We start from the raw sequence: 26706 nt of genomic DNA, 5'->3' as shown, positions 1-26706 counted from the left end.
TTTCCTTTGCAAATGGCTGTATCAAACCAGGAAACATCCATCTAATGGAACAGCAGTTGAACAGACCTCAGGAGAGGTTTACAACTAGAAAGCTTGGCCTGTGAGGATATTGACTGGCTAGTTTAAAGAGCCCGTGTTGAGTCGGCGTATTTTACTCCCATTACTCCAACAGACCCACTCAGTGACCGGTATTGGATTTTCACACCACATGTTCTAACATTTATTCGAAAAGGCTATTCCGGATTTAAAAAAAAGGCATATGCAGTATGCATAACGTTTCCACCAATCTCCCAGCAGAGACGACCAGCCTGCCAACAGCACTATGAGCTTTAGGAAGTGTGATGTGGTTTCATTCTCCTGATATGTGAAACCAATTGTTGCTGAGGAGTTATTAAATCACAGATTCAGTGTTACTCTCCACACTTTGCACTTCTGAGGGAAAATGCATATTCCCAGGGCTACTTGTGCTGTCTCCCCCTCGTGAGCTTTCCAGCAGGGGCTTACTTCCAGTCACCCAGCATCAGTCCCCTCAGAGCCATGTCATGGGATATCAAAACAAGGAGGGAACAGATCTTTGTGATTACAAGAGTGTGACTATTTCAGGAAATGGAGAAGGGACCTATTTTGATGTTGAATCATCTTAAGTCGTCACTGTTGAAAGGTTTAGAGCAGAGATGGGCAACTGGCCGCTCGCGGGCAAAAGGCCCTCGGATGAATTCCCTCCCACCACAAAATAAATGAGGGGGCCCCTCATGAGAAGTTCATTATGTTTTGTGGCCCCCATCAAAGTTGCCCATCTCTGGCTTACAGGGAAGTCTAATGTGAGCATGTCAGTGTCAGAGCTAAGGTGTACATTTCAGCAGCGGCAGTGGCAATCCCATTACGCAGTGAAGATGGAGGTGACAGGTGTGATAGCCAGGCCGCTGTATGTGGCAGAGGACACAGGCCAGAGTCAGGGTGGCAGGTCTACTGTTATATTTTACAGCTGTTGCCGTCTGCTTTATTTAGACTTGGGCAACACATCAGGGGGATTGCGGCCTTGACGATAATGACTGAGTTAAGAACTGGTGAAGCTAACTATAATCACACCATGAAGTGACCGACCCAAAGAGTCGTCAATCAATCTCTATGAATGATTTCAGTCTACACTGAAGCACTGGGCTGTAGATATGACAAACAAAGTATATTCCCAACATACCAATATATGAAGAGGAATAAACACCATCTGCCCAAACTCTCTCGACACTGGATGTAATACAGTTGTTGAAAGTGATACCATTACCAGGGGTGGCAGGAAGCCTAGTGGTTAGAGTGTTGAGCCAGTAACTGAAAGGTTGCTAGATCGAATCCCCGAGCTGACAAGGTAAAAATCTGTCGTCCTGCCCCTGAACAAGGCAGTTAACCCACTGTTCCTAGGCCATCATTGTAAATAAGAATTTGTTCTTAACTGACTTGCCTAGTTAAATGAAAAATAAAATAAATAAATTGCCAAAGCTGACATGGCATAGAGATTAAGGGATGCCAAACACTAGATTTACAGTATTTAAAAATTAACTTAGTTGCTCAGTTTGTGTCAATAGTGTAGCTAATGTGTCCTGACTGTTCTCCCACACAGATGAGTCTACTAGGGCACATCCTCCCTGCAAAGCATTTGCCCACAGTGGAGTCTATGGCGGGGCCACTGTCCAGGCCCCCGTGCCTGCTCACTGATCCCCTTTACCACTGATGCTCTACCTCCCAGGTGTCAGTCTCTAGATCCCCTTGTGCTCAATTGTTAACAGCTGCCAATACACAGCCGGGACGATGGATCAGACGGCTCTCCTCCAGCCAAATAAAGAGCCCCTGCAGTAGGCCGACGAGAAATCTCACACCTTCGGCCCACATTAGCTATGCAGCATGCCCTTTTGATGCCTTAATTGGTCACTTTGATGGGTTTGTATAGGTAGCAGTCGCTGGCTGAAGATAACCTGATGTCAGTGGAGCTCCAAGCCCTTTGACGCAGCCTTCTGGTACATAACCTCAAACATGGGAAAGATTCACACTTGTCATGAGAAATGGTTAAACCTGACAATAGAGCCATTACATAGTTATTTTGTGGTTGTTAGCTGACCATTTAATTTCAAGTGCTGTAAATCATTTTTAGCTATAAACAATAACAACAGTGCATAACTAACGTGTTTTCAGAAAGTATTCCCACTCCTTGACTTTTTCCACATTTGGTTGAGTTACAGCCTGCATTTAAAATGTATTAAATTTAGATTTCGTGTCACTGGCCTACGCAAAATGACGTATAATGTAAAAGTGGAATTATGTTTTTACACATTTTTACAAATGAATTCAAAATGAAAAGCTGAAATGTCTTGAGTCAGTAAGTATTCAACCAATAAATAAGTTCAGCAGCAAAAATTTGCTTAACAAGTCACATAATAAGTTGAACTCACTGTGTGCAATAATAGTGTTTAACATTATTTTTGAATGACTACCTCACCTCCGTACCCCACACATACAGATAATTGTAAGGTCCCTCCTTCGAGCAGTGAATTTCAAACACAGATTCAACCATAAAGATCAGGGAGGTTTCCCAATGAAGGGCACCTATTTGTAGATGGGTAAAAAAAGCAGACATTGAATATCCCTTTGATCATGGTGAAGTTATTAATTACACTTTGGATGGTGTATCAATACACCAAGTCACGATAAAGATATAGGTGTCCTTCCTAACTCAGTTGCTGGAGAGGAAGGAAACCGCTCAGGGATTTAACAATGACGCCAATGGTGACTTTAAAACAGTTACAAAGTTGAATGGCTGCGATAGGAGAAAACTGAGGATGGATCAACAACATTGTAGTTAATCCACAATACTAACCTAAATGACAGATTGAAAAGAAGAAAGCCTGTACAGAATACAAATATTCCAAAACATGCAATCTGTTTGCAATAAGGCACTAAAGTAAAACTGCAAAAGATATGGCAAAGAAATGTACTTTATGTACTTTTTAACCAACTTGTCAGAGCTTGAAGAATTTTTGTTATTGTACAATCCAGGTGTGTTAAGTTCTTAGAGACTTACAGCTGTAATCACTCCTAAAGGTTCTTCTATAAAGTATTGAATCAGGAGAGTGAATACTTATGTAAATTAGATGTTTCTGTATTTAATTTTCAATAAATTTGCTAAAATTTCTACAAACATGTTTTCACTTTGTCATTATGGGGTATTGTGTGTAGATCAGTGATATATATATTTTTACTTAATCCATGCTGAATTCAGGCTGTAACAACAAAATGTGGAATAAGTCAAGGGGTATGAATACTTCATGACTGCACTGTATGATGTTCCTAATCAGTGCATCTTAAAGATGATTGCACAATAAGAACACAGGATAAATTATGATTGATCAACTAGAAAATGTGGAGTCAGTGAAGCAGTGTAATGTTTTGGTAATTTACATTTTCATTCTTTGGCTGAACTTAGATAATATAGGTACAGTTTAAGTTGGAAGTTAACACCGTAGCCAAATATATTTAAACTCAGTTTTTCACAATTCCTGAAATATAATCCTAGCAAAAATTCCCTGTTTTAGGTCCGTTAGGATCACCACTTTTTTAAAGAATGTGAAATGGCAAAATAAAAGTGGAGAGAATTATTTATTTCAGCTTTGATTTCTTTCATCACATTCCCAGTGGGTCAGAAGTTTACATACACTCAATTATTATTTGGTAGCATTTTCTTTAAATTGTTTAACTTGGGTCAAACGTTTTGGGTAGCCTTCCACAATAAGCTTCCCACAATAAGTTGGGTGAATTTTGGCCCATTCCTGGTGTAACTGAGTCAGGTTTGCAGGCCTCCTTGCTCGCACACGCTTTTTCAGTTCTGCCCACAAATTTTCTATAGGATTGAGGTCAGAGCTTTGTGATGGTCACTCCAATACCTTGACTTTGTTGTCCTTAAGCCATTTTGCCACAACTTTGGAAGTATGCTTGGGCTCATTGTCCATTTGGAAGACCCATTTGCGACCAAGCTTTATCTTCCTGACTGATGTCTTGAGATGTTGCTTCAATATATCCACATCATTTTCCTGCCTCATGATGCCATCTATTTTGTGAAGTACACCAGTCCTTCCTGCAGCAAAGCACCCCCACAACATGATCCTGCCACCCCCGTGCTTCATGGCTGGGATGGTGTTCTTCAGCTTGCAAGCATCCCCCTTTTTCCTCCAAACATAACGATGGTCATTATGGTCAAACAGTTCTATTTTTGTTTCATCAGACCAGAGGACATTTCTCCAAAAAGTAAGATCTTTGTCCCCACGTGCAGTTGCAAACCGTAGTCTGGCTTTTTTTATGGCGGTTTTGGAGCAGTGGCTTCTTCCTTGCTGATGTAACAGTATAACTTTAAACCGTCCCCTCGCCCCGACACGGGTGCGAACCAGGGACCCTCTGCACACATCAACTGACACCCACGAAGCGTCGTTACCCATCGCTGCACAAAAGCCACGGCCCTTGCAGAGCAAGGGGCAACACTACTAATAGGTTTCAGAGCAAGTGACGTAACTGATTGAAACGCTACTAGCGCGTACCCGCTAACTAGCTAGCCATTTCACATCCGTTACACTGAGCGGCCTTTCAGGTTATGTCAATATAGGACTCGTTTTACTGTGGATATCGATACTTTTGTACCCGTTTCCTCCAGCATCTTCACAAGGTGCTTTGCTGTTGTTCTGGCATTGAGTTTCACTTTTTGCACCAAAGTATGTTTATCTCTAGGAGACAGAATGCATCTCCTTCCTGAGCGGTATGACAGCTGCGTGGTCCCATGGTATTTATACTTGCGTACTATTGTTTGTACAGATGAACGTGGTACCTTCAGGTGTTTGGAAATCGCCCCAAAGATGAACCAAACTTGTGGAGGTCTACAATTTTTTTTCTGAGGTCTTGGATGATTTCTTTTGATTTTTCCATGATGTCAAGCAAAGAGGCACTGAGTTTGAAGGTAGGCCTTGAAATACATCTACAGGTACACCTCCAATTGACTCAAATTATGTCAATTAGCCTATCAGAAGCTTCTAAAGCCATGACATATTTTTCTGGAATTTTCCAAGCTGTTTAAAGGCACAGTCAACTTAGTGTATGTAAACTTCTGACCCACTGGAATTGTGATAGTGAATTATAAGTGAAATAATCTGTCTGTAAACAACTGTTGGAAAAATGACTTGTCATGCACAAAGTAGATGTCCTAACCGACTTGCCAAAACTATAGTTTGTTAACAAGAAATTTATGGAGTGGTTGAAAAACGAGTTTTAATGACTCCAACCTAAGTGTATGTAAACGTCCGACTTCAACTGTAGGTACTTAACTTATCCCTGCTGACAGAGACAGAGGTTGAAACACTGAAAAAAAATCACTTACCAACCCCCTCTGCCTGATCAAGGCTTGGAGAAGACAGATCTCACTATTTCAAGGGGATGGGGAGCACACATTTGGTCCACCCCATAAGAAAACAAAACTCAAATGTAGATTTCTTTGCAAAGGGGCAAATTACAAATTCACAGCACTTTATAAGAAACTTCTGGAAGTTATCCCCTCGTGTCTGGGACTTCACACATGAGTGTGCAAGCTCTTTGACTAAAATGTCAGAGCGAGACAAGGTGTCGTCTCAACATGACTGATACACAGGGGACATGTTGGCAGAAAAATGTACACTTTGCCACAGATTGTTTTGTTTAGGTGAAACTTGACTTGAGATTGTAGTTTGTAGAACGTGACATTGAGCTGGTCTTGCTAACAGATTTAAACTATATACAGCCATTACAACCAATACATTACCATTATAGCTGCCGGGGATTGAAGTTCAAACTCAACCTAAATATGAAAATAAACAGAGCATTTCAGTTCAAAACACCAGGTAATGAAAATATGTATTAAAGAAATTGAATGGGATCTTAAGCACTTAGAAATTTCAAAAATATTGTACGAATTAGAATTCATAACATATGATATACGAATTGGATAACGTTGTACACGATTGGGCACAATTTCATGGATCCATTTTGGCTCGTGAGGGCTACTTTCAAAACTACTGTCTGAAATTATACAGCCAGTATAATTAAAGAGCACCAAGACCAGATAAAAGCGTATCACGTATATTTTTGGTTTGTGACATCTTTAATGTGGCAAGTTAATATGTAAAGAACAACAACTCCCCAGCCTGTGCCAAGGTTTAAGGAAGAAAAACCTCTCAGCCATTATACATTCCCACAAGAAGCTCAGCAGCAGAAATACAAAACAGTATTTTACACCAAAAAATACAAACATCCATTTACAGATAGGTAGTCAAGCAAGACTTGTTCGGGTGATGTCCTTTACAATTATTTGTTCATAATTTCTTCCTTTTTAAAAAGTCTTCTAAAGACAATTTACAAGAAACATATGGTAAATATCCTTTTTATAGAAACAATCTGTAAAAAAAAAACATTCTAATGTCGTCCTCTGAGTTGACATAGAATTTAAACATATTTACCAAGGCATTTTCTCTGAATTAGGAACATCCACACTTGACCCCAACGCTAAATAAACACCCGGACCACGTAAGAGTTGCTTCATTTGAGAATATGTTTTAAATGTGATATGTACAAAAGCTAATTCAGACTAATCCAAAACATCACTTTGTCTATTATTCTGAGCAATGCTGGTGACAGGATCTCTTCCTGGTAAAGAAGGGTCCTCCAAGCTACAAATCCACAGAGAAACAAAAGGACAAAATCAAACAAGACTTGATATAATACAGTTGAGTACAAAAATAGAACATGAGCAAGAGACAAATCACAGACATCCCACTTGGAAGTGTAAACATATCCAATCTGCTACAGGTTATTAGGCTTTGGAGAAGTAGGGTCCACAACATTGCTTTAGGAGCCCTATATAAAACTCTGGTTTGCAGTCCTCAGTAAATCTTAGTGTCCATGAAAATGTAGGTCACATACAAATGTGGATTTCTTGCCGTTCAGATTCTTATATCAATGTGTATGGATAGAAGTTGGCTGGCACCTGTGATATGTTGCCATGGCACATTTCATCATGTTGAAGCACCTCAGCGTGGGATGTTGCATTCCAACAACAAGGATTTAGCTGCAGTTGAAACATACAGTAAAAGCAGGCCAAATTCTAGTCCCCATTACGTGTGCAAGATGTATACATCACAGCCAAGGATGCCAACTGCATTGCATGCTAAGAATGTGTCTACATAGCAACAATCCACCACCAATTCTGACCATTTAACTTACAGTAAGCATAGATCATCATTCTACACCTTTTCCCATTTTCATGTGAAAGACTATGGAGAGCTTGGTTAGCTGACAGGTGTGATAAGTGTAAATGGCACTTTGCAAAATTGTTGTTAAACAAAAAACATCCCCAGTCATCCAGTGTCAAGAGCAGAACAGTGCGCATTTGCACATTTTCACTTCAAGAGCTTTTTTCCATTAAGACAGCATTAGACCAACTGCACCAACACAGAGACACGAGCTGCAGTGACATGTACCATTCCATTGTTTCAAGACAAGGGAGGAAGTGGAGGGGTTTGATGGTAGTCAGGTCTAGCTCGAAGGAGTGGCTTGGGTTTGTTCAATCTTGTAGCAGTGGCTCAGATGTCCATGTAATCATCCTCCTCATCCCCATCGTCTGATTCACTCTCCAGAGAGGACTCCTGGCTGGAGGTCTCCTGCACCTCCAGGGCCGGCTGGCTCAGCGTCTCCTTCTTCACTGTGGCCGCCGACTGGGAGGACAGGATCACGTTCTATACAGGAACAGGAGCAGAGAACAGCAGGGTTTAGTTTCACTGACAGACAGGGTGAGAAGTTGCTAGAAAGATAGAAACAGAAAGTTGCCAGAAAGATAGAGAAATAGATAGGATAGAGAGAGATAAATAGAGAGAGAGAGAAATAGATAGGATAGAGAGAGAGCGATACATAGATAGGATAGGGAGAGAGAGATAAATAGATAGGAGAGAGAGATAGGATAGAGATAAATAGATATATAGGAGAGATAAATAGATAGGAGAGAGAGAATAGAGAGAGATAAATAGATACAGTGAGGGGGAAAAGTATTTGCTCCCCTGCTGATTTTGTACGTTTGCCCACTGACAAAGAAATGATCAGTCTATAAGTTTAATGGTAGGTTTATTTGAACAGTGAGAGACAGAATAACAAAAAAATCCAGAAAAACGCATATCAAAAATGTTATAAATTGATTTGCATTTTAATGAGGGAAATAAGTAGAGGTCGGCCGATTAATCGGAATGGCCGATTAATTAGGGCCGATTTCAAGTTTTCATAACAATCGGAAATCGGTAATTTTGGACGCCAATTTTGCCGATTATTATTATTATTTTTTAAAAATATATATATATTTTTTTACACATTTATTTAACTAGGCAAGTCAGTTAAGAACACATTCTTATTTTCAATGATGGCCTAGGAACGGTGGGTTAACTGCCTTGTTCAGGGGCAGAACGACAGATTTTTACCTTGTCAGCTCAGGGAAACAATCTTGCAACCTTACAGTTAACTAGTCCAACGCTCTAACCACCTGGAGCCCACCTGTTACGCAAATGCAGTAAGAGGCCAAGGTAAGTTGCTAGCTAGCATTAAACTTATCTTATAAAAAACAATCAATCATAATCACTAGTTATAACTTCACATGGTTGATGATATTACTAGTTTATCTAGCGTGTCCTGCGTTGCATATAATCGATGCAGTGCGCATTCGTGAAAAAGGACTGTCGTTGCGCCAACGTGTACCTAACCATAAACCATAAATGCCTTTCTTAAAATCAATACACAGAAGTATATATTTTTAAACCTGCATATTTATCTAAAAGAAATCCAGGTTAGCAGGCAATATTAACCAGGTGAAATTGTGTCACTTCTCTTGCGTTCATTGCACACAGAGTCAGGGTATATGCAACAGTTTGGGACGCCTGGCTCATTGCAAACTAATTTGGCAGAATTTTACGTAATTATGACATAACATTGAAGGTTGTGCAATGTAACAGGAATATTTAGACTTATGGATGCCACCCGTTAGATAAAATACGGAACGGTTCCGTATTTCACTGAAAGAATAAACGTTTTGTTTTCGAGATGATAGTTTCCGGATTTGACCATATTAATGACCTAAGGCTAATATTTCTGTGTGTTATTATGTTATAATTAATTCTATGATTTGATAGAGCAGTCAGACTGAGCAATGGTAAGGAACCAGCGGGCTCGTAAGCATTCATTCAAACAGCACTTTTGTGCGTTTTGCCAGAAGCTCTTCGCTGTGCTTCAAGCCTATCAACTCCCAAGATTAGCCTGGTGTAACCGATGTGAAATGGCTAGCTAGTTAGCGGGGTGCGCGCTAATAGCGTTTCAAACGTCACTCGCTCTGAGACTTGGAGTAGTTGTTCCCCTTGCTCTGCATGTGTAACGCTGCTTCGAGGGTGGCTGTTGTCGATGTGTTTCTGGTTCGAGCCCAGGTAGCAGCGAGGAGAGGGATGGAAGCTATACTGTTATGCTGGTAATACTAAAGTGCCTATTAAAACATCCAATAGTCAAAGGTATATGAAATACAAATCGTATAGAGAGAAATAGTCCTATAATTCTTATAATAGCTACAACCTAAAACTTCTTACCTGGGAATATTGAAGACTCATGTTAAAAGGAACCACCAGCTTTCATATGTTCTCATGACCCACCCTTGACCCTAACTGCTACAGACCTATATCTATCCTACCCTGCCTTTCTAAGGTCTTCGAAAGCCAAGTCAACAAACAGATTACCGACCATTTCGAATCACACCACACCTTCTCTGCTATGCAATCTGGTTTCAGAGCTGGTCATGGGTGCACCTCAGCCACGCTCAAGGTCATAAACGATATCGTAACCGCCATCGATAGGAAACAATACTGTGCAGCCGTATTCATTGACCTGGCCAAGGCTTTTGACTCTGTCAATCACCACATCCTCATTGGCAGACTCGACAGCCTTGGTTTCTCTAATGATTGCCTCGCCTGGTTCACCAACTACTTCTCTGATAGAGTTCAGTGTGTCAAATCGGAGGGTCTGTTGTCCGGGCCTCTGGCAGTCTCTATGGGGGTGCCACAGGGTTCAATTCTTGGACCGACTCTCTTCTCTGTTTACATCAATGATGTCGCTCTTGCTGCTGGTGATTCTCTGATCCACCTCTACGCAGACGACACTATTCTGTATACTTCTGGCCCTTCTTTTGACACTGTGTTAACAACCCTCCAGGCGAGCTTCAATGCCATACAATTCTCCTTCCGTGGCCTCCAACTGCTCTTAAATACAAGTAAAACCAAATGCATGCTCTTCAACCGATCGCTGCCTGCTCCTGCCCGCCTGTCCAACATCACTACTTTGGACGGCTCTGACTTAGAATATGTGGACAACTACAAATACCTAGGTGTCTGGTTAGACTGTAAACTCTCCTTCCAGACCCACATCAAACATCTCCAATCCAAAGTCAAATCTAGAATTGGCTTCCTATTCCGCAACAAAGCATCCTTTACTCATGCTGCCAAACATACCCTTGTAAAACTGACCATCCTACCAATCCTCGACTTCGGTGATGTCATTTACAAAATAGCCTCCAAAACCCTACTCAATAAATTGGATGCAGTCTATCACAGTGCCATCCGTTTTGTCACCAAAGCCCCATATACTACCCACCACTGCGACCTGTACACTCTCGTTGGCTGGCCCTCGCTTCATACTCGTCGCCAAACCCACTGGTTCCAGGTCATCTACAAGACCCTGCTAGGTAAAGTCCCCCCTTATCTCAGCTCGCTGGTCACCATAGCAGCACCTACCTGTAGCACGCGCTCCAGCAGGTATATCTCTCTAGTCACCCCCAAAACCAATTCTTCCTTTGGACGCCTCTCCTTCCAGTTCTCTGCTGCCAATGACTGGAACGAACTACAAAAATCTCTGAAACTGGAAACACCTATCTCCCTCACTAGCTTTAAGCACCAGCTGTCAGAGCAGCTCATAGATTACTGCACCTGTACATAACCCATCTACAATTTAGCCCAAACAACTACCTCTTTACCTACTGTATTTATTTATTTATTTATTTTGCTCCTTTGCACCCCATTATTTCTGTCTCTACTTTGCACTTTCTTCCAATGCAAACCAACCATTCCAGTGTTTTTTTTAGTTTTTATTTTACTTGCTGTGTTGTACTCACTTCGCCTCCATGGCCTTTTTATATTTTTATTTATTTATACATATATCTGTTTGCCTTCACCTCCCTTATCTCACCTCACTTGCTCACATTGTATATAGACTTATTTTTTTTTCACTGTATTATTGACTATATGTTTGTTTTTACTCCATGTGTAACTATGTGTTGTTGTATGTGTTGAACTGCTTTGCTTTATCTTGGCCAGGTCGCAATTGTAAATGAGAACGTGTTCTCAATTTGCCTACCTGGTTAAATAAAGGTTAAATAAATAAAATAAAAAATAAAAATGTTCTGAGCAAGGACCTTAAACGTTAGCTTTCTTACATGGCACATATTGCACTTTTACTTTCTTCTCTGACACTTTGTTTCTGCATTATTTAAACCAAATTGAACATGTTTCATTATTTATTTGAGGCTAAATTGATTTTATTGATGTATTATATTAAGTTAAAATAAGTGTTCATTCAGTATTGTTGTAATTGTCATTATATAAAAAAAAAAAAAAAAAATCGTCCAATTAATCGGTATCGGCTGTTTTTTGTCCTCCAAAAATCGGTATCGGTGTTGAAAAATCATAACCGGTCGACCTCTAGAAATAAGTATTTGACCCCTATGCAAAACATGACTTAGTACTTGGTGGCAAAACCCTTGTTGGCAATCACAGAGGTCAGACGTTCTTGTAGTTGGCCACCAGGTTTGCACACATCTCAGGAGGGATTTTGTCCCACTCCTCTTTGCAGATCTTCTCCAAGTCATTAAGGTTTCGAGGCTGACGTTTGGCAACTCGAACCTTCAGCTCCCTCCACAGATTTTTTATGGGAATAAGGTCTGGAGACTGGCTAGGCCACTCCAGGACCTTAATGTGCTTCTTCTTGAGCCACTCCTTTGTTGCCTTGGCCGTGTGTCTTGAGTCATTGTCATGCTCGAATACCCGTCCACGACCCATTTTCAATGCCCTGGCTGAGGGAAGGAGGTTCTCACCCAAGATTTGAGGTTCTCACTCCACGAGGTGAGATCTTGTCCATCGTCCCTTTGATGAGGTGAAGTTTTCCTGTCCCCTTAGCAGAAAAACACCCCCAAAGCATAATGTTTCCACCTCCATGTTTGACGGTGGGGATGGTGTTCTTGGGGTCATAGACAGCATTCCTCCTCCTCCAAACACGGCGAGTTGAGTTGATGCCAAAGAGCTCCATTTTGGTCTCATCAGACCACAACACTTTCACCCAGTTGTCCTCTGAATCATTCAGATGTTCATTGGCAAACTTCAGACGGGCATGTACATGTGCTTTCTTGAGCAGGGGGACCTTGCGGGCGCTGCAGGATTTCAGTCCTTCACGGCGTAGTGTGTTACCAATTGTTTTCTTGGTGACTATGGTCCCAGCTGCCTTGAGATCATTGACAAGATCCTCCCGTGTAGTTCTGGGCTGATTCCTCACCGTTCTCATGATCATTGCAACTCCACGAGGTGAGATCTTGCATGGAGCCCCAGGCCGAGGGAGATTGACAGTTCTTTTGTGTTTCTTCCATTTGCGAATAATCGCACCAACTGTTGTCATCTTCTCACCAAGCTGCTTGGCGATGGTCTTGTAGCCCATTCCAGCCTTGTGTAGGTCTACAATATTGTCCCTGACATCCTTGGAGAGCTCTTTGGTCTTGGCCATGGTGGAGAGTTTGGAATCTGATTGATTGATTGCTTCTGTGGACAGGTGTCTTTTATACAGGTAACAAGCTGAGATTAGGAGCACTCCCTTTAAGAGTGGGAGTGGGAGCCAGACAGACACCTGCCAGACACCTGGGAGCCAGAAATCTTTCTGATTGAGAGGGGGTCAAAAAGTTATTTCCCTCATTAAAATGCAAATCAATTTATACCATTTTTGACATTCGTTTTTATGGATTTATTTGTTGTTATTCTGTCTCTCACTATTCAAATAAACCTACCATTAAAATTATAGACTGATCATTTCTTTGTCAGTGGGCAAACGTACAAAATCAGCAGGGGATCAAATACTTTCCCCCCTCACTGTAGGAGAAAGAGAAAGGAAGAGAGAGAGCACCTTGAGTCTCTGCTTGGTTTCCTCTGAAATACTTCCTTTGGGGGAGAGCAGGGTGGGAGTAGGCGGGGTGACGGTGATCTCCGGGGGGAACTTGGTGACGGTGGAGGGGATGAAGAGCTTTGGCATGTTGGGGGGGATGCGTGAGCGGATACGACTAGGGTCCGAAATCTTGGACTGCTCACTGCTGCCATACAGCTGCTGGTCTAAACAACAGAGGCGGTAGAGACAGATGGGACAGAGAAACATTGTGATAACTTCTCACATGGATCCTCCCCTTATTGGAATTCTTACTTGGTAATTCCTGGTTGTAAATGTTCTTACCTGAGCAGGGTTGTGTGGCACTACAGGAAGGAGGCTCGTCATGGTACCAGCCTGCAGCCTCCTGCCCTGGGGACACAGTGGCCAACTTCATTTGTTGGCAAAGATGAGACTCCTGCTGTCTGTAGGACAGTCCCTCTGGGGGCTCCTCACGTTCCTCTGGAGAAACACAACCACACCACCTGTCACAATCCATACAGCATTCAAAACACATACACCAGCACAGTGAAGAAAGACAAGATGGCAGGCTCTCACTCATACTTCTGGGGTTGACAGAATAACCCATTTCAGACTGATTCAGTATGCAGTGCACTATACTAACGCAACAATGTTTGCAATGACCAACATTAACACGAGCTTACTGGAAGACACATTTAATTTTTAATACACAGAAAAACAAAGCCACTGATTTCAAACAGTGCTCCAGGCTGCCAGAACAGATCCCACAATGAAAGCTGGAGGAAAATAGGAAATACGAGGGAAAGTAATGCCTCAGCCTGCCTGCGAGATCCTCATGTAGCATCATTCAGTAGCGCTCGCAGCCCTGCCAGCATATACAATCATCCACTCTCTCTCTACCCGACCTCTTCATTCAGGTTCATTCAGGTTGCCTGGGAAACCATTAGTAGATTTCAGTGTCGAGCTTCCTGATGCTGAGCATTGATCTCCTTAACCTCACACCTCACGTGTGCGCACTCATGTGGATGATACCCTCCTTAAATATTCAATGTACTCAACAATCAGGACGGTAAACTGAAGAGGCTTGACACGATTGTGTCATAAGGAAACACTGCATCATCAGGAGAACAGTGTTCCGAGTTAAAGACATAACATTATTTCAAACACTTCCATCTGTAAGTGTCAAATGTACTATGTACTAAGGAGACATTAGTGACTTACTAAACTAGAAATTCAATATTCAACCAGGTCATGACGTACAGAAGTTACATAACACAGCTCTGGGTGGGCAAGTGTGCCCCTTGCTGGCTGGCTATCTAATTACACAGAGACAGAGACAAACAGAGAGTGAGAGAAACAGAGAGAGAGAGAGAGAGAGAAGCTCTGACAGTTAAATCTGTCCTCCTCCCCTAGAGAAGCAGGTACAAAGCAGGGAATCATCAACTGCAGATACAGCACAGTGAAAAAAAACAGTTTGTAGCTAAATTACTGTGGCTGTTACAAATCTATTCACATTACAATATATTCTCCAAAGAGGATCCACACAATTTTATTGAAATGTTTGATGAACTTATCCTCTTTGTAGCAGCATATTTTAAACGCGTTTTTTATCAGACCAGTTTAACAGGCAGTGCTACTGTTGTGTTTTATGAAATGTACTGCGAGAGGAAGGAGGAAAGAAACTGACCTGTTTGGGGGTGGAAGGCCATAGTTGAAGCAGGGTGGATAGGCAGGGGTGCTCTCCTGTGCTGGGGCTGACAATGCTCGTGGGAGCCGCTGGCTGGAGGTCTGGGCACCTTGCCATGGGGTTCGTACTGGAGTTTGGCTTGGCTGTCCTGGACAGACAGGGGGTGGCAGGCAGCGTGACTGAGCAGGACCGGCGTGGGCAGAGAGGCAGGGAAGAAGATGTCGCGGTGCTCCTTGGAGTACTTAGGTGTTGTCGGGGCATCACTGGCAGACTGATAAAGATAAAGACAGAGTGGCAGTAAGGAGGAGGAGCCTGACGGAGTGCCCATCTGCAGTAGAATCTTCTTTCCCCTGTACATAGACCCGCCGGAGAAACAGTTTGAGTCATTATAACCAATGCCATCTCACTGTTCACACAAAAAAATGACCTTCATTACAATTACACTGACTTAATGCTAGAGCGGTGTCCTGTGGAGGTCTCAGGGGGTCTGAGGCTTACTTTTCTGTGTGGAACCTGTAGTGTGTGGAGTCAGACTGGGCAAGCATGCAGGCCGCTGGAGGGGGATCTGATCTGCCACCACAGGAACACAACTCCAGGACTACACTCCGACCCTGCCTGCCACTCTCCCATGCGTGTTTTGAGGACTACTCATAAACACAAGACCTGCACAAACAACCTGTGACAAGAGCTGCCCTGCTCCCACAGCTGCTGTCATGGCAACCGGAAGAACACAGCCAATGGAAAATGGCATGAATACAGTTTCCGTTCGGTTTTCCCTCAAATAGGAACGTTTTGGACTGAATGCCAGGGACACATTGGATAACTGGGAAGGAGGAATTCGAGGCAGGGCACTGATAATGATATACAGCAGTAGTAAAGCTAATCAAATGAAGGTAAGAAGTCAGAGGGTCAGTGTAATTTCATCTCACTTTAAAGATTCAAACCAAATGAATGCACAAGATGGAGTCGAGATGACTTTCTATAATCTTATCATGACTCATGTCGAGGTTAAAGTTGGAATCCATTGCGGTGAAACTGAAACGTCCATTTGCTATATTACAATAACAAAGACATTACTTCCAACAACGAACACGGTTTGATTCTCTCTGACATCATTGCATGCGCGATAGAAGAGTATGTACTATAATTTACTAAGTAAATGTATTACTTTGCCGAATGTTCATCTCCTTTTCAAAAACAAAACAATAACAAATGTGCCTGGGGGCGACCAATGGCACCGCTTCACCTTCCGCGGGCCTCAGCTTTAAGGTAACATGACTATCAGGTTGCCACACAACACAAGGTTAGTCTGGATCAGTCAGCTGATCTACCGATAACATAGCTCACTTGGTATTTTTCTCAGGATCCCACTGCAGGGATTCCGAGTTGTTTATTACGAGGCTCCATGAGGGATTCACACAGGCTTCAACAAACCAACCAACCAAACCTCCAGCTGCAACAGGCCCACATCTCAGCTCAACACAGACCAACAGCAGCTCCTACAGGGTTCCATTGCGAGCTGTGAAGCTTCTTATATCATGAATTATACATAAAAGACATAGGAACACAATAAAGACCCTTTGCTCTGAGAATAAGTACCTAAGAGCACTGCAGCAGATTCTTCCGTGTAGCCTAGTTGTTGTTTCCACCATTCATTGAGTATCATATCAAGACTGCTTACAGCCAGACTGGTTTCAAAGTGGGTGGTCCCTTCTGCAATTACTGAGATGCGGTTTAAAAAGCAGCTTATCAGTCTGTGTATGTCATCTCCTGTTCTGATAATCTTTTAATTAAATTATTGCCTCTCCAAGTTATCGTTATAGCCAAGTTATCGTTACTCCAAATAACATAGTTCAAGGGCTGTCATTGTTTCTTTGAGACCTGAAGCTCCATATTCTTCATCGACTTTGGCAGGTGGCACTGAAGGCTTTGAGATGTGACCTGACTTCTTGGTAAGGAGGACAGAGTGCAAATGAGACCAAGGCCGCCCACAAAATTTTGCAAATAAGTCCCAAGTAAATGGATGGGTGAAACAGCAAGATATTAAAATGAATCCTGTCAATACACGACTAGCAGATCATCCCACCCACATGAGTAACAACCAGGCCCCTGCAGGGGAGTTTCTTAGCCTTATGCCAACCTCCTCTTTCCAGGTGTCAGCTCTGTCTCAAAGACCACATAGCCCAGCAGTACAATAACAGCTTCGATACATTAACAATGGCAACTCCGCAACTCATTATAATTGAGTGTCTAGATATAAACTCATTATTTTCAGGCTCAGTAAAATGTAATCTCTATACACAAGAGTGTGCTCACTAATGTGAGGTTCAATCGGTTTGGTGACTAGGCTACGTTGTATGAATCTTCTGTCTCCGTTCACAGGTGTGACTCAGTCATCTAGATTTGTGCACCTGAAAGAGCATAAAGTGAATAGGTGGCAGGGAGCAGAGGATCACCCCGAACACAGTCATTTTCTGATCTGCTATATTAGCCCCATATACAGTGTCTTCAGAAAGTATTCATACCCCTTGACTTATTCCACATTGTTTTGTTACAGCCTGAACTCAAAATGGATCACTTAAAAAAAAATGTATCTACACATACAATACCCCATAATGACAAAGTGAAAACATGTTTTAGAAATGTTTGCAAATTGATTGAAAATGAAATACAGAATCTTCACAACACAGAATCAGCCAATACATGCTAGAATAACCTTTGTCATCGATTGCAGCTTTGAGTCTTTCTGGGTAAGTCTAAGAGCTTTCCACACCTGGATTGTACAGTATTAAAATTCTTCAAGCTCTGTTAAGTTGGTTGTTGATCATTGCTAGACATCCATTTTCAAGTCTTGCCATTGATTTTCAAGCCGATTAAAGTCAAAACTGTAACTTGGCCACTTAGGAACATTCAATGTCGTCTTGGTAAGCAACTCCAGTGTATATGTGGCCTTGTGTTTTCCTCTAGGATGTTGCCCGTGCTTAGCTCTATTCCGTTTCTTTTTATCCTAAAAAACTCCCTAGTCCTTGTCAATGACAAGCATACCCATAACATGATGCAGCCACCACCATACTTGAAAATATGATTTGTGGTACTCCGTGACACGTTGTGTTTGCCTGAAACATAACGTTTTGTATTCAGGACATAATTTCTTTGCCACATTTTTTTGCAGTTTTACTTTAGTGCCTTATTGCAAACAAGATGTATGTTTTAGAATGTATTCTGTACAGGCTTCATCTTTTCAATCTGTCATTTAGGTTAGTATTGTGGATTATCTACAATGTTGTTGATCCATCCTCAGATTCCACCTATCACAGCCAAACCATTCGCCTCATTGTGAAATCCCTCTCCGGCAACGGAGTTAGGAAGGGTTCCTGTATCTTTGCAGTGACTGGGTGTATTGATACACCATCCAAAGTGTAATTAATAACGTCACCATGTTCAAAGGGATATTCAAATTCTGCTTTTATTTTTACCCTTCTACCAACAGGTCCCCTTCTTTGAGAGGCATTGGAAAACCTCCCTGGTCTTCGTGGTTGAATCTGTGTTTAAAATTCACTGCTCGACTGGGGGACCTTACAGATAATTGTATGTGTGGGGTACAAAGATGAGGTAGTCATTCAAAAATGATGTTAAACACTATTATTGAGTCCATGCAACTTATTATACGACTTGTTAAGCAAATTGGTACTCCTGAACTCATTTAGGCTTGCCATTTACTGACATTTCAGCTTTACATTTTTTATCAATATGTAAACATTTGAAATTATGGGGTATTGTGTGTAGGCCAGTGACACCAAATCTCAATTGAATCAATTTTAAATTCAGACTGTAACAAAATGTGGAAAAAGTCCAGGGGTGTACTTTCTGAAGGCACTGTATTAGGCCTTACAAATAACAACCACTAGAATAGTAACTAGACCTTGAATACAAACAACAATGTCAATTAAATCTAAAACATGGATTACTGAGTAAAATCACATGGGAAACCTAGATGTAGTGTGATAAATTGGACACACTGATGACAACTGACCACATTTACACACTGTTATGAAACCATCCTGCTTGGATCCAGCATCAAAGTCTTATCTACATTATGACTTACGATGCACACATACACAGAGCCTTTATAAGGCCATGATCACAACCCTTATCTGTATAAATTATGCTAAATAACTGTAAATTGTGAGCTATAGTAGCCTACCCATTGTTTTCTCCCTTTAGTATGCCGTACTGTGGTTTACATTACCGAGACAACAGGATGAGAGACCCTAGCCGGATGCGGAGGCAGTGGGATGGGGGCTCAGTGACGACCCACAGATGAGGCAGAAGAACTGATGATTTTTATAAAGAATGCGAGAGATAAACACAAAGCTCAGCTGCAATGATTATAGGTTAGAGTGAGCATCACACAACAAAGCTATTATAACGGGCTTTTCCCCCCAGTTTCACATTCAATATCACTAGCATTTTAATTTTAATTTGACTGTGTCTAGCGTCTCTGCATATGGCTGCAGAATAAACTTGTGTTAAATTCCCCCTATAGAATTCAAAATGTACCATTTCCTTTCATGTGCAAATAAGCAATGCTGCACATAATGGTAATACTCAGTTCAAACCAATAACAAGTTCTGCAACTACTGTGTGAAGACAGAGGACAAAAGGGAACATTCTCACTGCACCTGGGGTTATTTTAAGCACGGGCAGGATGGTGCAGAGAAATAAAGCCCTGGGATTTACCCAGCTAGAACACAGCTCATCTTACTACAGACAGACACGGCATGTTAATAGCTCACACCGTCTCACGTGCTCTATGGAAGAGAGAAGAATGTCAGTCCATTAGGAAACTCAATACTATGATCTAGTTGACAGGTTCTGCAGCCAGTCACTGCTGTGTTGCCCGCCCATGGCGCTCTGCAGGCTTCACAAGCTAACAGCACAGCACCCAAATAAGGGCAAACAGAACTAGCACAAAACCCCAGCTAGTTTTTCCCTCAGTTAGGCTACAGTGAATGGGTCCCAACAGCTGTTGCCTTATTGTGTCAATAAATAACCTTTACTATAACCACTGAGACCCTCAATCTGAAAGGACTGTCTTTCCTATACAGTCAGAGACACTAGCAGTCAGACATTGAGTAGAGTGTATTATTTGGCATTAGAGTAATTGAAACTCATTTGACACATACAGTGCATTCGGAAAGTATTCAGACCCCTTGACTTTTTACACATTTTGTTAGGTTACAGCCTTATTCTAAAATTAATTAAATAATTTTCCTCATCAATCTCCACACAATACACCATAATGACAAATCGAAAATAGGTTTTAAGAAACGTTTGCAAATGTATTAAAGATAAAAAAAAACAGAAATACCTTATTTACAAAAGTATTCAGACCCTTTGCTATAAGACTAGAAATAAAGCTCAGGCGCATCTTGTTTCCCATTGACCAACCTTGAAATATTTCTACAACTGATTGGAGTCCACCTGTGGTAAATTCAATTGATTGGACATAATTTGGAAAGGCACACACTTGTCTATATAAGATCCCACAACTGATAGATCCCACCAAGCCATCATATCGAAGGAATTGTCCGTAGAGCTCCGAGACAGGATTGTGTCGAGGCACAGATCTGGTGAAGGGCAAAAAAATATAAAAATGTACGCCGCATTGAAGGTCCCCTTCAAGAACACAGAGGCCTCCATCATTCTTAAATGAATGAAGTTTGGAACCACCGAGACTCTTCCTAGAGCTGGCCGCCCGGCCAAACTGAGCAATCGGGGGAGAAGGGCCTTGGTCAGGGAAGAGACCACGAACCCGATGGTCACTCTGACAGAGCTCCAGAGTTTCTCTGTAGAGATGGGCGAACCTTCCGGAAGGACAACCATCTCTGCAGCCCTCCACCAATCAGGCCTTTACGGTAGAGTGGCCAGTCGGAAGCCACTCCTCAGTAAAAGGCACATGACAGCCCACTTGGAGTTTGCCAAAAGGCACCTAAAGGACTCTCAGACCATGAGAAACAAGATTCTCCGGTCTGATGAAACCAAGATTGAACTCTTTGGCCTGAATGCCAAGAGTCACGTCTGGGAGGAAACCTGGCACCATCCCTACGGTAAAGGATGGTGGTGGCAGCATCATGCGGTGGGGATGTTTTTCAGCAGCAGGGACTGGGAGACTAGTCTGGATAAAGGGAAAGATGTACGGAACAATGTACGGAGAGATCATTGATGAAAACTTGCTTCAGAGTGCTCAGGACCTCAGACTGGGGTGAAGGTTCACCTTCCAACAGGACAACAACCCTAAGCACACAGCCAAGACAACACAGGAGTGGCTTCGGGACAAGTCTCTGAATGTCCTTGAGTGGCGGAGAGCGCGGACTGCGGGATGCTGGCCTTCTGATAAACTTGGATTAGCTAACACAACATGCCATTGGAACACAGGAGTGATGGTTGCTGATAATGGGCCTCTGTACGCCTACGTAGATATTCCATAAAAAAAATTAAATCTGCCGTTTCCAGCTACAATAGTCATTTACAACATTAACAATGTCTCCACTGTATTTCTGATCAATTCGATATTATTTTAAAAGGACAAAAATGTGCTTTTCTTTCAAAAACAAGGAAATGTCTAAGTGACCCCAAACTTTTGAATGGTAGTGTATATTTTTTATAAATTTGCAAAGATTTCTAAAAACCTGTTTTCCTTTGTCATTGTGGGGTATTTGTGTGTAGATGAATGTGGAAAAAATCAAGCGGTCTAAATACTTTCTGAATGCACTGTACACTGTAGTTGCAAACGGGTGCTTTGAACACAATGGAAAGTGGTTAAAAGATAAGTTACAGCAGCCTTAGGGGAAAATAGTGAAATGACACAATGTGTAGTGCAAACAAAGTAGAGGAACAGACATACTTTAACATAATCAAGAAATAAACAAACATGCATCAAAATGGATAACGTATCTATTCAAAACGGTTTGTTCCCAGAAAGGACAGAGGAAGTGACACAACAGACTGTGTCATGATTAACAATCATCGATTTTCCGGTATTTAGTGAGTAGAGTAGTGTATCACTCCCCCAAGCCACCTATCCATGGCTGACAAGTTTCAAGTAGTACGGGGGAATTATTTAGATCTAGCTTAACATCTCGCGGATGGGGAAGACAACAAGCAATCAACCTCAAGTTTTATTTGAATTGTGGGACCACACATCCCTCGAATAGCTTCAATCAAAGCCCAGATGAATTGAAGAGAAGCCCTGGCTGTGGAACAACTCTCCAGTCAGATGAGCAGATGAAACTAACAAGAATATGATATCTGGATAATCAATTACTGACCAGTGCTTTGATTCAACTGGGATCATGGGATATATGGACATATTGAATGTTTACATTTGTGAGTGTTGTGTTTGTATGGGATCCATGTAGATGTAGAGTATATGCATGAAATATGCACGGCGTGTGTGTGTGTGTGGGCCAGGTCATCCTCCTACCTGTCGTTGTGCTGACGTGGCCATCTGTATCTGGCAGAACTTCACTGCTTGGTCCAGCGCCACATCCTCGTCCACCTGTCCACACCATGAGAGAAGAGAACAGAGACGATCAGGGCAACCCATTCTTACACCGTTCATACAGCCACGTTAGCCATCCGGAGCTGAATCATTGGTGCTAACACATAGCAAAGGGACTTAGTGTTTCCACTAAGCGCCACCTAAACAGCTGGTAATGTACATATTTTTGGCTAACTACTTATTGAACTTTATAAATGATCTAGGTTTCTTTACATTTAAAATGTTCAATTTGCTAGTCATAAAAATCCGTATAGCCTTTTCCCGGCAGGTGCAGATGCAGGCGGCTCGAGGAGCTACGTTATTTACTCAGACCGACAGACGAGGATACGGTGTGATGTCTGTGTGATAACCGGCATCGTGTTCCTGTTTTGATGAACTGCCTGGTACAGTACATTGACTGTTGCAATTCAAATTAGCTATGTTGCTGTTTGTGAATTAATGCTTTGATATTGACCTGGACTATCTCTCTCAAAAGGGAATCACGGGAAGCAAGTTTGAAAAACCTGCTTTTTGAGACCTTCTGTGTGAATTACAGTGCATTCGGAAAGTATTCAGACCCCTTGAATTCTTCCACTTTGTTACATTACAGCCTTATTCTAAAACTGATTCAATTGTTCCCCCCCCCCTCATCAATCTACACAAAATACCCCAAAATCCATATGCTTTGCTAATCAAATCACCCAGTTAATTAGTGTGCATGCATACCAGGGAAGAACGACTGCCCCCTCTCATTGAAGCGACAAAGTCCAAGGCTGACTCCGGTACTGCAGGCATTGTTTTCCTATAACAGGATACCCCATTATAGTGAATGGGAAAATGGCAATCTTCGTGGTCCATCTTTGTGTAAATAAATACATATTTTGAAGACAATCATGGTACCAATAATTGTTTGCATTACTGGCAATGCCCCTGGACCCCTTTAGACAGCCCTGGAAAAACCCTGGCTGAATAGTTTTTTATTTATTTGGCTGGCTACTCCATGTACTTAAGGAAAACACAGTAGTAATAGGAGAAGGTGGCCCTCATTAGGCCTCTCTCTGTGGAGGCTGTCTGCTCTCTGTCTGTCAGTAGATGTGTGCCTCTGTTTATTTTATTTAACTAGGCAATTTAGTTAAGAACAAATTCTTATTTACAATGACGGCCTACCCCGGCCAAACCCGGACGACGCTCGGCCAATTGTGCGCTGACCTATGGGACTCCCAAGCCGGATGTGATACAGTCTGGATTCTAACCAGGGACTGTAGTGACAGCTCTTGCACTGAGATGCAGTGCCTTAGACCACTGCGCTCTGTGTGTGGGAGTCAGGAAGCTGATGCTGCTGCACATGGAGTAGCACAAATGATGGAGTACTAATGGAGTAGCACACATGAAAGTAAGCCTCCATGTTCACATATCTCTCAAACAAGCTACTTTATTATGTGGTGGTGTGGTGTTAAAAACAGTTTGGTTCTGCATTTACGAACTACTGAAAGAGCTACTTCCTGTGTTTGACACTCCAATATTGAACATAATAAATGGGTTCCTATCCTCTGGATGTGTACCAAACTCACTAAAAGTGGCAGTTATAAAGCCTCTCTTGAAAAAGCCAAACATTGACCTGAAAAATAAAAATAAAATTATGCCAATATCGAATCTCCCATTCCTCTCAAAATGTTTAGAAAAAGCAGTTGTGCAGCAACTCACTGCCTTCCCAAAGACAAATACTGTATATAAAACGCTTCAGTCTGGTTTTAAACCCCATCCTAACACTGAGACTGCACTCGTGAAGGTGGTAAATTACCTTTTAATGGCGTCAGACCAAGGCTCTGCAAAGTGCTGCTTTTGACACCATCGCCACCACATTTTTTGGGAGAGATTTGAAACCCTAATTGGTCTACACGGACAAGATCTAGCCTGGTTCTTATCTGTCAGAAAGATATCAGTTCGTCTCTGTGGATGGTTTTTCCTCTGACAAATCAGTTTGTAAATGTTGGTGTTCCTCAAGGTAGTGTTATCAAATCAAATTGTATTTGTAACATATACATGTTTAGCAGATGTTATTGCGGGTGTAGCGAAATGCTTGTGTTTCTAGCTCCAACAGTGCAGTAATATCGAACAATTCACAGCAATACACACAACCTAAACGTAAAATAATGGAATTAAGGAATATCTAAATATTAGAATGAGCAATGTCGGAGTGGCATAGACTAAATAGAGTAGAATACAGTATATACATATGAGATGAGTAAAGCAAAAATATGTAAACTTTAAAAGTGACTAGTGTTCCATTATTAAAATGGCCAGTGATTTTAAGTCCATGAATAAAGGGTCAGCAGTCTCTAAGGTGCAGTGTTACGTGACCGGGTGGAAGCCGCCTAGTGATGGCTATATAACAGTCTGATGGCCTTGAGATCGAAGCTGTCCTTCAGTCTTTGATGCACCTGTACAGACCTAGCCTTCTGGATGATAGAGGGGTGAACAGGCAGTGGCTCGGGTGGTTGATGATCTTTTTGGCCTTCCTGTGACATTGGGTGCTGTAGGTGTCCTGGAGGGCAGGTAGTTTGCCCCCGATGATGCGTTGGGCAAACCGCACCACCCTCTGGAGAGCCCTGCGGTTGCGGGCGGTGCAGTTGCCGTACCAGGCAGTGATACAGCCCAACAGGATGCTCTCGATTGTGCATCTGTAAATGTTTGTGAGGATTTTGCCAAGACAAATTTCTGCAGCCTCCTGAGGTTGAAGAAGCCTTCTTCACCACACTGTCTGTGTGGGTGGACTATTTCAGATCGTCAGTGATGTTTAAGCCGTGGAACTTGAAGCTTTCCACCTGCTCCACTGCGTTCCAGTCGATGTGGATGGGGCATGCTCCCTCTGCTGTTTCCTGAAGTCCACAATCAGCTCCTTTGTTTTGTTGACATTGAGTGAGAGGTTATTTTCCTGGTACCACAATCCCAGGACCCTCACCTTCTCTCTGAGGGCTGTCTCGTCATTGTTGGTATTCCGGCCTACTACTGTTGTGTCTGCAAACTTGATGATTGTGCTGGAGGCGTGCGTGGCCATGCAGTCATGGGTGAACAGGGAGTACAGGTGGGGGCTGAGCAGACACCATTGTGGGGCCCCAGTGTTGAGGATCAGCAAAGTGGAGGTGTTGTTTCCTACCTTCACCAGCTGGGGGCGGCTGTCAGGAAGTCCATGACTCAGTTACACTGGGCGGGGTTCAGACCCAGGGCCCTGAGCTTAATGATGAGCTTGGAGGGTACTATGGTGTTGAATGCTGGGCTATAGTAAATGAAGACCATTGAAGAGCATTTTTACATAGGTATTCCTCTGTTGATCCATTGGGGCGGTAAGCAAACTGAAATGGGTCTAGGGTGTCAGGTAAGGTAGAGGTGATATGATCTTTAACTAGACTCTCAAAGCACTTCATGATGACAGAAGTGAGTGCTCTGGGGCGATAGTCATTTAGTTCAGTTCCCTTTGCTTTCTTGGGTACAGGAACAATGGTGGACATCTTGCAGTAAGTGGGGACAGCAGACTGGGATAGGGAGAGATTGAATATGTCCGTAAACGCTCAAGCCAGCTGGTCTGCGCATGCTCTGAGAACGCAGCTCGGGATGCCGTCTGGGCCGGCAGCCTTGCGAGGGTTAACACGCTAAAATGCCATACTCATGTCGGCCACGGAGAAGGAGAGCCCACAGTCCTTGGTAGCGGGCCACGTCGGTGGCACTGTGTTATCCTCAAAGCAGGCGAAGAATGTTTTTATCATGTTCTGAAGCAAAACGTTGGTGTCTGCGACGTGGCTGGTTTTCCCTTTGAAATCCGTGATTGTCTGTAGACCCTGCCACATACGTCTCATGTCTGTGCCGTTGAATTGCTACTTCACTTTGTCTCCATACCAACGTTTTGCCTGTTTGATTGCCTTAGGAAGGAAATAACTACACTGTTTGTATTCTGCCTTATTCCCAGTCACCTTGCCATGGTTAAATGCGGTTGTTCGCGCTTTCAGTTTTGGGCAAATGCAGCCATCTATCCACTGTTTCTGGTTAGGGTACGTTTTAATAGTCACAGTGGGTACAACATCTCCTATACACTTCCGGATATACTCAGTCACTGCATCCGTGTATTCGTCAATGTTATTCTTAAGAGGCTACCCGGAACATATTCCTGTCCACGTGATCAAAACAA

General features: G+C 42.5%; 1 protein-coding gene across 7 annotated transcripts in view; it reads right to left on the bottom strand.

Annotated features, from left to right (window-relative positions):
- Positions 1–6142: 6142 nt before the first annotated feature.
- The window catches only part of LOC129853527 (calcineurin-binding protein cabin-1-like), a 66916-nt gene continuing 46352 nt past the window's right edge, over positions 6143–26706 (bottom strand). For 6 of the 7 annotated variants that reach the window (XM_055919660.1, XM_055919659.1, XM_055919658.1 and 3 more), the window contains 5 exons: positions 22467–22541; positions 14981–15251; positions 13618–13773; positions 13297–13499; positions 6143–7793 (listed from right to left, as the gene is read on the bottom strand). In XM_055919660.1, the coding sequence (XP_055775635.1) occupies positions 7641–7793; positions 13297–13499; positions 13618–13773; positions 14981–15251; positions 22467–22541 (858 nt within the window). In that variant the 3' untranslated portion in view covers positions 6143–7640. The remainder of the gene's footprint in view (positions 7794–13296; positions 13500–13617; positions 13774–14980; positions 15252–22466; positions 22542–26706) is intronic. The other variant, XR_008759138.1, reaches the window with a different exon arrangement.

This window comes from Salvelinus fontinalis, chromosome 4 (assembly GCF_029448725.1).
Source record: "Salvelinus fontinalis isolate EN_2023a chromosome 4, ASM2944872v1, whole genome shotgun sequence".
NCBI lineage: Eukaryota > Metazoa > Chordata > Actinopteri > Salmoniformes > Salmonidae > Salvelinus > Salvelinus fontinalis.
This window is presented reverse-complemented; position numbering and strand designations above follow the sequence as displayed.